This window comes from Schistocerca gregaria, chromosome 2 (assembly GCF_023897955.1).
Source record: "Schistocerca gregaria isolate iqSchGreg1 chromosome 2, iqSchGreg1.2, whole genome shotgun sequence".
NCBI lineage: Eukaryota > Metazoa > Arthropoda > Insecta > Orthoptera > Acrididae > Schistocerca > Schistocerca gregaria.
In genome coordinates, this window is record NC_064921.1 from 253203384 (window position 1) to 253218368 (window position 14985).

Genomic DNA, 14985 nt, shown 5'->3' on the forward strand with positions numbered 1-14985 from the left:
CAGCGTAGATGGTGGCTGGCAGGTCTAGGGTGTGCCCACACAAGCCGAAGTATCAAAACTATGCCGGTTATGTTCGGTTACTTGGAGACCATTTTCAGCCATTCATGGACTTCATGTTCCAAAACAACAATGGGATTTTTATGAATGACAATGCTCCATGCCACCGGGACACAATCGTTCGAGATGGGTTTGAAGAACATTCTGGACAATTCTAGTGAATGATTTGGCCACCCACATCGCCCAAGATGAATTCTATCGAACATTTATGGGACGTCGAGTTGGTGCACTACACAGGACAAAAGAAGGTCAGGCACGATATTAGGGGGTATCCCATGACCTTTGTCATCTTAGGGTCGGGGGGGGGGGGAGGGAGGGGTGTGTGGTAATTGCGTACAGCATGTTTAAGGTGGCAACACTGGCTTCATCAGCTCAGGTCATTATTGCCTAGAAACGTCGCAGCGGCCTCCCTATGTCACCTCTTCCTTAACTCAGCCACACCAACTAAAAGGAAGCCATGGTGCAACTGCAGTCTGGATGACTATCAGTGATAGTTACGCAGTAGCAGGTCCGATAACAACTAGGTGTTGAATGAAACTGAGAAGTATGTCACTGATTAGACTGATTTTCTTTGCAAGATGTGGCAACCCTGCAGGCTTGCGTAGGCACAATATCTTTGACTTTGATCTATAAGCTGTTTCTAGTCCAAGCGGCACATTGATGCAGCTGCTCAGTCATGAGTTATGCTGTAACAAGTTAACACATGTTTGTGTCTCTCGTCACGGAAATGGAAACTCATAATATTTCGCAACGGTGTGCCATTTCTTTTTGCGTTAAAATTGGGTGAAAACGTGACGACAAATTATGGTAAGCTTCAGAAGACTTTTGGAGAAAAGGTTGTGTCAGGAGCTCAAGCGTTTCGTTGGCATAAAATGTTTAGTGAAGGCAGAACGCATGATGAAGATGAAGACCGCAGTGGACGACCATCAACTTCACGGACGGATGTCAACTTCGTACGATCTGATCGAAGATTATCCGTGAAAACTATTGCAGAAGAACTGGACATAAATCGAGGAAGCTGTTCGTCTAATAATGACTGAAGATCTTGGTTTGAGAAAGATTTGTCTAAAAATGGTCCCCAAAATCTCACACCACAACAGTGAGAAGCACGGAAAAACGTGGCAGCCAATCTGTTAGAGCAAACGGAAATCAGTCCAGAATTGTTCAGCCGTGTTATCACTGGTGATGAAAGTTGGTTTTTTCAGTACCATCCCGAGTCGAAACGCCAAAGTTCGCAATGGTGCTCAAAGGGATCACCCAGACAACAAAAGCTCGCATAAGTCAAAAGTGAAATGCATGCTTGTGTGCTTCTTTGAGTCCAAGGGAATTGTTCATAAAGAGTGGATGCATCCTGGACAAACAGTTAACCAATATAACTATAAAGAAATTTTAGAAAGACGTCGTAAAATAGTTCTTTGTGTCCGTGCCAACATTGCTGATAATTGGATTCTGCATCACAATAATGCGCCATCCCGTACTGCTCTGTCAGTACAGCGATTTTTAACCTCAAAACAAATTTCAGTACTACCACAACCACCGTATTCACCAGATATCGCTCCGTGCTACTTTTTTCCCATTTCCAAGAGTCAAAACGGTGGTCAAGGGACACAATTTTCAAACAACAGAAGATGTCCAGAAAGCTGTGACGACGGTCTTGGAGGGTATTAAAGAAGATGAGTTCCAGAAATGTTACCATCAATAGCAGAAACGCTGCAAAAAGTATGTGCAATCAGAAGGGAACTACAGTGAAGGAGACAACACTAAACTTGACTAAAACGGTAAGCGAAATTTTTTCACATCAGTCTCATTACTTTAATGTCGCACCTTGTATGATCCATAGTGTTGTTGTCATGGAAAACGTTGCGTTCCCATGATTCGATTAGTATTTGAACAGATCAATTGAGAACTGTTTTTCAGAACGAAGTCGACGTCTCACTTTGGTAACAAAATCGTGATCTAGAGTTTAATTGCGAAAAACTTTAGTAGTGCCTCGTGGCGCACGATCTGTTGCGCTCTTGTGAATGTTGTTGCGCCGCTGGAAGACAAATGAATAAATATAACATCGTTCAGGATCCCAAAAGTCATTATTTTATATTCGAAACTTCGTACATTGGACTACTGCTGCGCGGTGTGGAATGCTTACTAGATAGGATCAACGGAGTACATCGAGAAAGTTCAAAGAGGGGCGACGTTTTGTATTACCGAGAAATAGGGGAGAGAGTGTCACTGACATGATGCAGGATTTGGGGTGGACGTAATTAAAACAAATGCGTTTTTTGTTGCGGCTGTATCTTCTGACGACAATTCAGTCACCAACTTTCTCCTTCGAATGCGAAAATATTTATAGGAAGAAATGATCATCGTAATAAAGTAAGGGAAATCAGGGGTCGCACGGAGAGATTTAAGAGTTCGTTTCTTCCGCGTAGAGAGTGGAATGACAGAGTTATTGTGAAAGTTAGTTTGTTGAATCCTGTCAGGCACTTAAGTGTGATTTCCAAAGTACCCATGTATCTGTAGATGTAGATTATCCTGTTCGTTGCCCAGCACTCACTGGTTTGAGGAGGAGCAGTTCAGGGAGGAATAGTACTATGGACTAGACACACAACTTCATCGCCAGTGGATGTCATAACGGGACCACGAAAAGTCTCGTTTCATATTTATTAATTTAGTTGCATTCAGTCTCCTCTTCACGTGGAGCCTATGGAGATAAACATCTTTGTCTGCGAACGTGTGGACCACGCACAAATTTTGAACATAGACGGCATATCCCAACGGCCACTGTCATTTAGGAATCAAAATAAAGTGATCTGTGATAATCACATAGTGGTTCCGACATCACTATCTGATAATCCTGCCCTTCCACAGTACGTTGGTATCTTCGATACTTGTCACGTAACTGGTTTACTGGAAGAGATTTACGTATTCAAAATATGTACTTGCTTAATGCTTTTGAATCACACATTTTAGAAGGTAGCTTATTCCTAAATCATCGTTTTGCAGGAGTCAGAAAAATGTATGTTGTATGTGTTTTTATAGTACCAAATATAAGTGAAGCCTAAAGCAGATGTCAGAAAATTCATTAACCTTAGACCGTACGTATCTTCTACGTATAATTGGTCATTTGTAAAAAAATCCTTTCTCAGAAACTGGACAACGGGTTATTACATCACAGAAGGAATTGCATTCTTCACGGATGTATCTATTTAGGTCACGTACATCATTAATTTGGAACACATTGATATGGACTTAGCCATGATATGCCGTCGTTGCAGGGAGTCGCAAATCAAAAGTGTGCCTTAAAGATCGTCCTTTTACGTAAGGAGATAGTGTAGCTCTTGACTTCGAGATAAGTGCTCAAAATACATGAAAGCTGTTGGTTAAAAGTATATTTTATATTGTGCGGAACACCTCTACCACGTCCCGCAAGAGACAGCCCTCCTTTTTCACACAATATTTTGGCCATCATTTCCAAAAATCATAGTTATTATATTCAACAAGTTTCACCGTAAAGTGTTAGCTTTTTGCAGCGTGCACTATGAGTTCACAATATTCCTTCACAGTATATATAAAATAGCCTGTTACTGCACGTTTTATCGGAGCAGAATCTGCCACAAACTTTAAAAGAGAAGGAGATAGGAAAGAAGTTCACATCCTGAAATTTCCCTGTGTCCACTAGCGGGGCACACAGCCTAATCATGCAACGATTCTTATTTTGTCTAGTGCATCCAACTGAAAAGAATCTCAAATCCTTATTAATATTGCTGGATTCATGTTCTTTTATACAGTTTAACAGGAACGAATACACGTCATTTGCTCCCTTTTCTGCTGTTCTCTCATGGTATACATACATCAGAGAAGAATTTGTTTTCATATTTTTGATACAAAAACATCAACCCAGAATTGCCTGAGGTAAAATACACCCTGGACAGGAATGTGTGGTGTTGGCAAATTCTGCATAAAACTAAATCAGGCCTAATACACTATTGTTTTCTGGCTATCTTCTTGAGCTTGTTTGCAAGCAGAATAAAACTTTTTCCTGTGGCATTGATGGATCGTTAATTCAGCTACAGCTATTCGATTTGCAACTTCGACCGTAGATTAACTGTTTATCTTCACTTTCATCTCTTCAAATGTTACACAAGTACCCACCTCAGAACGGCCAAAGGCAAGACTGAAGTTTTCTGTGATGCATTTAGCGTAATATTCGCTAATTCTTGATTCAGGAATATATAATGCATTCCTTTATTGACAGTCTAGGGTGAAGAACTTCTACTGACGTGAAGTATAGAGGGAAGCACCGTATGTGGTCATGTATTAGTTTCCACTGCTCATGACACGGGGAGCGATTTTTACTTTCCTAAGGAGATTTACCTCGAAGAATAAGGCCCAGTAACCTCGTACTCTTTTTCTCACATATTTGAAATACGATCAGGAAACTTTTTCAGTAGGCTTCAAGACTCCCATCATTAATTATCACATAAAATATGGTAACTAGCACATGTTGATCTTCTAGAAAGGGGCTCATCTCCTCCTGATATTCGCCGCTGAACTACACTTTTACGTTTAATAAGACTCGTCTAAAAGATGTTTTGTTCATTTTTTTGTGTTGCATTTGCACAATTTTGAGAACATATTAATTTGTTCCTCCACCGACATTCTTTTAAAGCAGTGTTCACGGCACCTAAGACAAAATAAGAACATATCATATGAATAATAAATCCACACTTTTTTAAATAACAGAAATTAGTGTACAACACAAACCTGCAAGACTCTCCGAGTTTCTTGATGCTTACAACTTACATCGTGTATTTCCATCTCTTTACTGTGCATGTTTTATAACATTAGACTTATACTCATTACTGTTCCTCTGCCCTTCTTTCCTGTCCCTTACACCTGAAAGCTCAGAGCTGCTTGCTGTAGACACTCCCTCAATTTTGACAAGCTCTAGTTGAACAAACGAACATTAGGAGCGTGATTATAGATGAGGCCACTGTGTTCATTAAGAAGGCTTTTCTATAAATAAATGCGCAAATATGTAACACGATGATTATAGAGTGAGATCTCATTTTTCCCAAATTTTGGAATAATTCTATAATGACTGATTAATATGTAATCGACCAGTGTTTACCATTATTCAATTTGTAAATTCATGAGAATCTATGATCTGAATTTAACTGTCTGAATTTATAAAAGGTCCTTTCTTGGTGCGGATTGGATATAACGATTGACTTGGTCTTGCTAAAGAGAATGTGAGGCACCCAGGGGAAGTCCATGGTCTGCAGTGTGTACGGTGCAGTTCCGACCAGAGTTATCCCTGCGAAGCTTTAGGAGTGTGTTTCGTTTCACGAGTTGGGCCCACCCACACAGGTTGCCGAGAATATATGTTCTCCATTCTTCTACGTCTTCATGTTGAGTAAGCTGTGGTTACTCCCATCTTGCAAGGTGACAACAGTTATGTTCACAGGCATTCATGCATACGTTCCTGGTTTGACGATTACTGAAGCACCCTATCAGACCTCGGATAGCCAGCTACACGATCCGATGGAATCCTATAGATAATGTCTGGAACTATATGGAACAGCGAGTGAAGTGTAGCAATCAACATCTGCCCGACTACTCTGCGGAATCTAATTAACAGTGACTGGATTCAGAGTGACCTAACGTACCTGCAGAAACTTATAGAATCACCACGTGGAAATGAGACTACCATGACGGTTATAGGTGGTGGTATACTGTATTAGTGTGACGTCTTCTGAGGGTTGCTAATTTTCTACCCGGTGTGCTTATTTTGAGGCGTATTACTAAATTATAATTTATTTGCCAACACTGGATGTCCCACCGTAATTAGGAGCAAAGTAAATTTTAAAGTGTATATTAAGAATATTATTTGTGGAATGCATGCCGAGAGAGGTACTAGCAACTGTACAGAGATGTGGAAGACAGGTGAGTGAGAGGGATGTTGAAGTAGAATCCGTGTTAAAATATTTGTGACTAGCAGTTTTCAAAAGCGTGAGGCACTAGCGGTGCAACAATACCAGTTTGTACTAATTTTCACTTTGTAAAGGCTTGGACTACGATGTTTAATAGGGTTATGTCGAATATGCCACCGTTTTGCTTTTGAAACGAAAGAAATGGATTTAATGTAATGACTGGGTGTATTGAACTACAAGAACGCATACTAGACTTCAATGTTCTGAGCAACAGAAACAATTCCTGTAATTCCATCGATTCTCAAAGTGTTGTGTGCTGAAGTGAATATTATAGCCTACAGATTATAACGGCAGTGTTGTGTTTCTGGTACGTCGAGTTTTTCCCTTATACTTCGATCTTGAATCTTATCATAATTTGAACAAATTTCTCGTCTTTATATTTTAGACATTTTAGCAAAACGTTCCTGTGTTCTATGTCTTGTCAAAGATGGTGACATTTTTACTTAGGCAGCAAAACATCATACAAGGGTCATCCCATGAGTAGGTATCCTATATATTATAAGTACATAGATCTGTTTATTTCTACAATGGTTCACATCACTTTACTGCTTCAACATTTAGCTATTCTTCGACATAATCACCATTTCTGTCGATGCATTTTTTAGACGCTGTGGCACTTTTTGAGTGCCCATGTCATACCAGATCACCGGCATGCTGTTCAGAAAGCTATGAACCTCTTCTTTCACCTCGTCGTCGGAGCTGAATCGCTTTCCGGCCAAACGTCCTTTTAACCTAGGGAACAGGTGATAGTCACTGGGCGCCAAGTCGGGACTATAGGGAGGGTGGGAGGGTGGGTGATTATGTTCCACTGAAACTGTAGCAAGAGAGCAACGGTTTGCCGAGCGATGTGTGGGCGGCCGTTGTCATGGAGAATGTGTACGGCCTTGCGCACCATTCCTCTTCTCCGGTTCTGAATGCCCGTTTGAGTTCTTCCAGAGTCTCACAGTACCTGTCAGCGTTAATTGTGGTCCCAGCGATTCAGTTCTGACTACGAAATGAAAGAAGAGGCTCATAACTTTCTGAACAGCATGGTGGAGAGCTGGTATGACATGGGCATACAAAAACTGCCACAGCGTCTACAAAAATGCATTGATAGAAATGATGATTATGTTGAAAAATAGCTAAATGTTCAAGCTGTAAACTGATGTAAACCATTGTAGAAATACAAAGATATACGTGCTCATAAAAAAGAGGAGACCTTACTTTTGGGATTACCCTCATAGAATATAAAGTCGGGAGCAAGGAGAAAAATTCTACTAGAAACAGAATTTGCTCGCACATCACCGGCTACATCATTGCAAAAGTTTGGACGAGAGAACTTAGGTGCTAATAATTGTCGTATCATTTCTGGTTTACTACAATGGGCGACACAGTTAAATGGTCTACTTTTTACAAACCCCGTATTTGTCTCGCATTGCGACGCAGAAGTGTACAATTTGGCTCAAAGGTGTCTGTAGCCTTCTTCTGTAATGGAGCAAAAGCATGGCGCCCTACAGCGTCACCCTCGAGCTGGGCGACGCTTCAAACAGCAAGGTGTCAACAAGTAAGAGGAAAAGATCAGAGCTCAGAAGTTCATGTGGGGTGTAACGTGAGTCCATGATGTCACACTGGCAGCAAATTTCATCACAGATCTGCCCAAATCCCAAATCCACATCTTGTTACCCAAATTTCAGCTCTCCGTTTGACGCCCCTGCGATGGAGGGCAGATTAGTTACACCCAGTGTCGGAATCACGCGGTCTTCTTGTTAGTGGTCGACGAAAACATTTCAAACACACCGCCGCTCTCTCATGGCGTCGATGGAAACATCCCTTCCCGCGGGGCGTTGATTCCCACACATTCCACAGTCGAAAACGAGAGTTCACACAGCAGAATTTCGTCCTCCATAACCTTTGACACTGCTGATACTCCTCGGTCGATTCAGCCCTTTTCTACGGACATCATGGGCCTGCAACCATATTGAACGTCAACTCACCCCTTTGAAGTGAAGCGTAACAGCAGTTTTTGCTCTCATATAAAGGGTGGAGCCACTAGGCACAGTTCAAAATCATTCTACGAATTCGAAAAGTTGTAGAAAGCGGCAAAAAGTGTACATGTTTCTTCAGCCCTACTGTTTCGCCCTCGCCTGTGGTGCAAACACAGGGAAGCGCGACATTCATACATGGGTGAATAAAGCTGAAAGGGATCCGCTGAGACAGCCCAGTTCGGCAACAGCCTTGGTGCCACGTGCACATCTTTATTGAACACTTTAAAATGTAGTTGCTCAGACGTCTTATCACTGATTACTAGGAATAAGCGTGACAGGAATTCTTTTTATTCGCCCTTTAGATTTCGCAGCTCAGGGGTATCGAAATTGTTGTCCGTCCCACTGGTGTCTAGTAATCAGTGGCAGGCGGTCTCTGTTCAGGTAGATGTTTAAACTGTTCTTAAAAGGTGCACGGATGGAAGCGAGATTGTTGCCGACGCTAATCCACGGGTGCTTAATGTCGCACCCTTCTCGCTCCCCTCCCCCGTGATCACGTCACAGTATGGCTGGAAAATGATGGCTGAAAAGGCATAAGCACATTTTGCTGCTTCGAACCACGTTCAAATTTCGTCGAACCCTTGTGGTTCCACCCTGCATACAAGAGCAAAAATGGTGGTCGAGCCACACTCCGGAGGTGTGCGATCACGTTCAGTGGGGTTGCAGCCCAACGATGTCCATAGAGAAGGGTAAATCGTCTGGGTGATGTCAGCAGAGTCAAATGTTGTTGAGTACGTCGTCCTGTTGGTCACTGCATTAAGGACTGCTGTTTTGGCCGCAAAATGCGTGGAAAATTAACGCCCCAAGGGAAGACGTGGTTTCACTGGCACAATTTATTCCACCCACTGAGTCCTTCTCGTGTCACTACTGAGCGCCGGTGTGTCTGTAACGTTTTCCTTGGCCACCCGTAAGAAAGTTGAACGACTTTAACGCTGGGGGTTTTGATCTCCATCGTAGAGGAGTGAAAAGAATGGGTGAAATGTGGATAAGAAAGGTGTGAGACGACCTTTCCATCGTGTGAAACTTCCACAGCGCCGATGGGCAGAATCGTCGTGAAATCTGATGCCAATGTGATATAACTAAGCCATGTTACGTCCCGCATAAACTAGTGATTTCTGGCCTTTATTTCGCAAGTTGTTGGAAAGTGAAGCGTCGCTGAGCTCGAGGGTGACGTCTTGGGATCCCGCGCTTGTTCAGCATTACAGAGAAAAGTTGTTCACAACTTTGAGCCAAATTTTAAACTTCTACGCCACATTGGGAGACGCTTATTGGGTTTCGAAAAAGTGATCCTCTAATTGTGTTGTGTAGTCTACTTCTAGATTAAAACAATGCTTAGACTGTACATTATTTACTGTCATATTTGAACAAGCTTTTGGGAATTTGTAGAAGGTGTCTTGAGGAAAAATCTATGATTGGAATCAGTGTCCAAAAACTTCATCTAACAACGCAACATAGCGTCGAAACTATAGGTACTGGCGCCTGCCGCTAGGCTACCTGTTCGACAGCAAACGTGACTTTGAAGAACCATAGGCTGAACGTCTCGCAATGTTGTTTATTATTCAGTGGCCACGGTCACCTATGGAGCTAGCTGCTGGTTAGAGAGGTACTGTGTTCTACGAATATGATTCTCTGTTGCACAATCACTAAATAACAAACAACACTGTGAGACATTCTGTCCCAATCTACTAGCCTGCAGAGACAGGTTTGCTGCAGAAGGGGAGGTCTACTGCCAGGCGCTGGAGCCTGTAACTTCGACGCATTGTAGCGTCATTGAATGATTTTTTGTGGACACGAGTTACTATTGTCGATTTGTTGCTCAAGACACCCTCTAGAGCACCTCGAAGTTTGTCGCCACATTTCTGGGAGACTCCGGATATGAAGTATACGACTACATTCAGAACACAGAAGTAGATTTATTATTTTTCTGTGATCTACAGGACACTGAAGAGTTTAAAATTTCACAAAATTTGTCAAAGTTAACTTTTAGTACCAGTTGTTTACACAAGGAAGTCTTGCAAGAGGAAAAAAAATATTTCATGCATTGTTTCACACATTGAGCCGTTAACGCAAAATTGACTGTCCCATCTTCCTACATCAGGAAATCACTTTTACTTAAAATCCCAGTATGACAGTGGCCGTTAGGAAAAGCCATTTATGTACAAAATTTATGCATGGGCTACGCGGTCGCTGATGGAGATGTTTACCTTCGCATTGGTGCCACGTGAATAGGGGAACCTTGGAGTAAAAAAAAAGTTCTCACTCCCGCCTTAATAAAGTAACAAGGGTAGGGGATGCAGCCATCCTGTTAAGCTGGTATGTGAACTATGTTTTTAGTCGTGGAGGCACACCATGTTAGTTATGAAACTTGTGGAAGGACTGCATTCGTTTACTTTCTCGCTAGGATCACTCACGGAGTTCACTCACACGTTTCGTGCAAACGCGTAGATTGGCGCACAAGTCTATCACTACACTAGCTGGATGCTCAGACGTCCTCTACAATGTATTCTGACTTGTAGAGTCGAGATTTCCTGTAAATTTCGTCGAATCGCGAGACATGGCATCAACAGACGGCAGAGTCGAGACCACGGACGCCTGCGGTCGGCGCTACGTGCAGTTACGTGCTTTGTTACTCTGATACGCACTACTGACTATGTCCGCAATTACAACGTATCCCTAGGACCCTCACGGCTTGTTAGCAACTTCCATTCTCCCTCAGCATAGCTTTCTCCCGAGTTCGTTCGAAATTCGGACGATTTTGTTTGTTTCTTAGGCGTGCTTGGTAGTCAGTTACTTAGTGGTCATCCTAACGCTACATTTAATAACATGCTGTGGGCTGGACTAAGTGAACTTTTCTATCTTTTCTATATTTTTTCCTGTCTTAACAATGTTTCAGTAATAATCTGGTACTACAGATATCTCCTCAAATGGGAAGTCTGGCTCCATTTCTTTACCTATTGAAGGATATAACCAGATCAAACTAAACTTCTACTAACTGTTTCTTATGCTAGTTCCAGTATATTCGAACAGCTATCTTAGACAATTTCTTACTTCCATATATATTCTCGTGTGGCAGCGCCACAGCCACAGCACACGAGGAAATATCTAGAAGTAAGAAATTAGAAGGGTTGTTCAGAAAATAAGCTCCAATCAGACGAGAAATGGAAACCACGGTGAAAAGCGGAAATTTTTAATCTGAAACAATTACCTACACCTTCCAGCCATTTCTCTGCATAGTCGCCACTCCGATTCAGACATTTGTCTTACCGTTGAACCAACGTTCCAGTACCCTCGTGACAGAAGGAAGCCTCCTGTGCTTTCCGCCAGTTCTCTAAGCTGGTCCACAACTCGTTGTCTTTGTTAAAATTCTGTCCTCATAGACAGCGGTTGATGTGAATAGAGGGAGTCGTGGTGGGTGATCGAATACTTCCCATTGAAAAGACTGTAAGGCCATCTTTATTGTCCCTGCAGTGTGTGGCCGAATATTGATAGTTACATTACGGCGGGCACCAATAGTTGGAGGGAGACACTATTTTCTAGACATCTTTACGCGCCTACTGTGCACTCGGAACTGCAAAATGCAACGTGACGCTATCGATGAACATAATAGATACTTGGCCAGCAGTCAGCAGATCTGTGCAATGTTTCATCGGTTTTTCAGTGCGGTTTCCATTTGGCGACCGATCTGGACACCCCTCTTACATATCTGTGAGAGGGGAAAGAAGGGAAAGGTACTGAAAGAACACAGCACATTATTTACAGCACGCTACAGGTTAAACATCTCAGTGAACTGTCGGTTGCCTGTATGCGCTGCATAATATCCAGTCAGTTGTTTTCCAGTATGTATATTGTGTGGTCCACTAAAGTCATGCAACTCTTAGTTTTACAGTGAGTAATAGCACACTGCAAGATACCCGAAACCGAATAAACAATGCGTGCAGTGCCCTTTACAATTTTCCATCGGAAACTGACTGAGGATGTCTGCATTCACTGATAGCAGCAAGTGCTGACGTGTTTAAAACCAGTTATCATGACGAAGCGTGACATTCATTTCCAGCTCCTGTCAACCAGAGTCTTTTTACGACCACTGTTATAATGCTACATTGCACGGCAGCAAGTGGTAGGCCACTCGTTGTAGGCGCGTTGGACAGGCCCGGTCGATGCCCCAAATGGTTCAAATGGCTCTGAGCACTATGGGACTTAACATCTGAGGTCATCAGTCCCCCAGACGTAGAACTACTTAAACCTAACTAACCTAAGGACATCACACACATCCGTGCCGAGGCAGGATTCGAACCTGTGACCGTAGCAGCAGAGCGGTTCCGGATTGAAGCTCCTAGAACCGCTCGGCCACAGCGACCGGCTCGATGTCATAAATCGATCTTCCAGTGTGGTCTTGAGCGTATCCAAACACGACAGCCCATGTCTGAAGTTACTGTGTGCCGTCTGCACGTCGACGAAATTTACTCTGCTGATTTCGGGCAACCGACGGGCGCATACTTCACTGCTGTATTTTGTGTCACCGGTGGCGGGTGTGCTACCGGTTGTACATTTTCTAAGGGCTCCGAAGCTAGTAGTGTTCCCTTTTCATATGATTGACATCAGATGAGCTTAACTTAGTAATGAACCTCAAAACATTCGTTACAAATGTACCAGCTAAGTTTCAAAAGTTTAGGCTGGTGCCACTTTGGCACAGCCACACCTATGACTACGAGTATATTAACGAAATGGTAGCAGCAGAGCCTGTTGTCCAAAACGAGATGGACTACGCTATAATCATTACATTTCCTACAACCCTTCAAGACTTTTGTTTATGCCAAGTAGGCATTGCTGTACAGTGAGTCCACGCCAAGGACGTGCACTGGGCTTGGAGGCGCTGCTGGTCAGCTAGGAGGCTGGGCGGTGGCGTCTTCGTGACTGGTGGCGAGCAGCTGCGGCTATGACACTCCACACCGCTGCGGCGATCGCTGTGGCCGCCCTGTGCGCGAACTCCGTAGCCGCGGTCTTGGGCGGGCTGGACCGGCGCATCCGCTGCGGCTGCCGCGTGGTCGGCTTCGGCCACGTGCAAATAGACATCGGCTGCGGCTACAGCAAGGTCAGTAGACTCACAAGCTTCCGACGCTTCACTGCAGAAGCATCTACATGGCGATTTAAGGCCGTATTCACTGTTGATCGATCGCGACTGTTTGGAAAATGAGAATAGGTTTTCAGGGGCCGCTGTCAATCACAAAATTGACGAAATAAATCTCGGGTGAGCAGCCTGGTATGAGTGTACATAGGACACCAGTAGACGACTTCTCCGATGACGCAGTTTGTCGATCCTTTTCATGCTGCGATACATCTCCTCCCTGTACATGTATGTATGTGATTCAGGCTGTTCACCCGTCATAAAATACGCCTGGAGAAATTGAAGAATCACAGTCACAAAATTATCTTTACAGTTACTTAAATTTTTTAATGAAGCAATGAGTTTCGAGGAACAAACTTCATCTTCAGGTTACATGGCGATACAAAAACATTTAACAGAAGTGTACATACATAGTAAAGTTGTTCTGTACAATCTTGGCAGGTTGTGTAGTCATCCTGTGGACAAAGTCAAAGACAAATAAATAATTGTAAATGTCGTGTGACCAGGGCGTCTTTCGATTTGCCGCCACTTCGGCAACTTGCCCGTCTCTCAATGGAGTGAAGTCTTCCGAAGTAAGAGTGATTTCAGGTGTGCCGAAGGGGAGTGCCATAAGACCGTTCCTATTCACAATATATATAAATGACCTTGTGGATAACATCGGAAGTTCACTGAGGCTTTTTGTGGACGATGCTGTAGTATATCGAGAGGTTGTAACAATGGAAAATTGTACTGAAATGCAGGAGGATATGCCATGAATTGACGCATGGTGCAGGGAATGGCAATTGAATCTCAATGTAGACAAGTGTAATGTGTTGCGAATACATAGAAAGAAAGATATTTTATCATTTAGCTACAGTATAGCAGGTCCACAAGTGGAAGCAATTAATTCCATGAATTACCTTGGAGTAGGCATTAGGAGTGATTTAAAATGGAATGACCATATAAAAGTAATCGTTGGTAAAGCAGATGCCAGACAGATTCATTGGAAGAATCCTAAGGAAATTCAGTCCGAAAACATGTGGGATCCGTACCAGATAGCGTTGATAGAAGAGATAGAGAAGATCGAACGAAGAGCAGCGAGCTTCGTTACAGGATCATTTAGTAATCGTAAAACGTTACGGAGATGATAGATAAACTCCAGTGGAAGACTCTGCAAGAGAGACGCTCAGTAGCTCGGTACGGGCTTTTGTTTAACTTTCGAGAACATACTTTCACCGAGGAGTCAAGCAGTATATTTCTCCCTCCTACGTATATCTCGCGAAGAGACCATGAGGATAAAATCAGAGAGATTAGAGCCCACACAGAAGCATACCGACAATCCTTCTTTCCACGAACAATACGAGACTGGAATAGAAGGGAGAACCGATCGAGGTACTCAAGGTACCCTTCGCCACACACTGTCAGGTGGCTTGCGGAGTATGGATGTAGATGTAGATGTAGATGTAGAAATGATGATGATTATGAAAACACAATACCCAGTCCCTGAGCGAAGAAAATATCCGACGCAGCCAGGAATCGAACCCTGGGCCTTTGGATTGACATTTTGTCACGCTGACTACTCAGCTACCGGGGGCGGCCAGTGAAAGATAATCTAATATGACGGAATATTACCTTATTTTGTTGGTGACCTGTTTACCTAATTTTTCAAAAATAGTCAAACTATTTCAGACTGAAATTTCGTGACAATTTAGTGAAAGAATTACATTGGACGCCCCCCAAGGTGTTCTAGTCAATCAACAAGTAAAAATTTAAAGCTACATTTTTAAGGACAGACCAAGGGTAAAATTCATTC

General features: G+C 43.0%; 1 protein-coding gene across 2 annotated transcripts in view; it reads left to right on the top strand.

The window, feature by feature from the left end:
• Positions 1–14985, top strand: part of LOC126336117 (C-type mannose receptor 2-like) — an 89118-nt gene that overhangs the window by 14247 nt on the left and 59886 nt on the right. The window contains exon 2 of one of the 2 annotated variants that reach the window (XM_049999597.1): positions 12904–13160. In XM_049999597.1, coding sequence (XP_049855554.1) covers positions 13005–13160 — 156 coding nt within the window. In that variant the 5' untranslated portion in view covers positions 12904–13004. Of the gene's footprint in view, positions 1–12889; positions 13161–14985 lie in introns of both variants that reach the window. The other variant, XM_049999595.1, reaches the window with a different exon arrangement.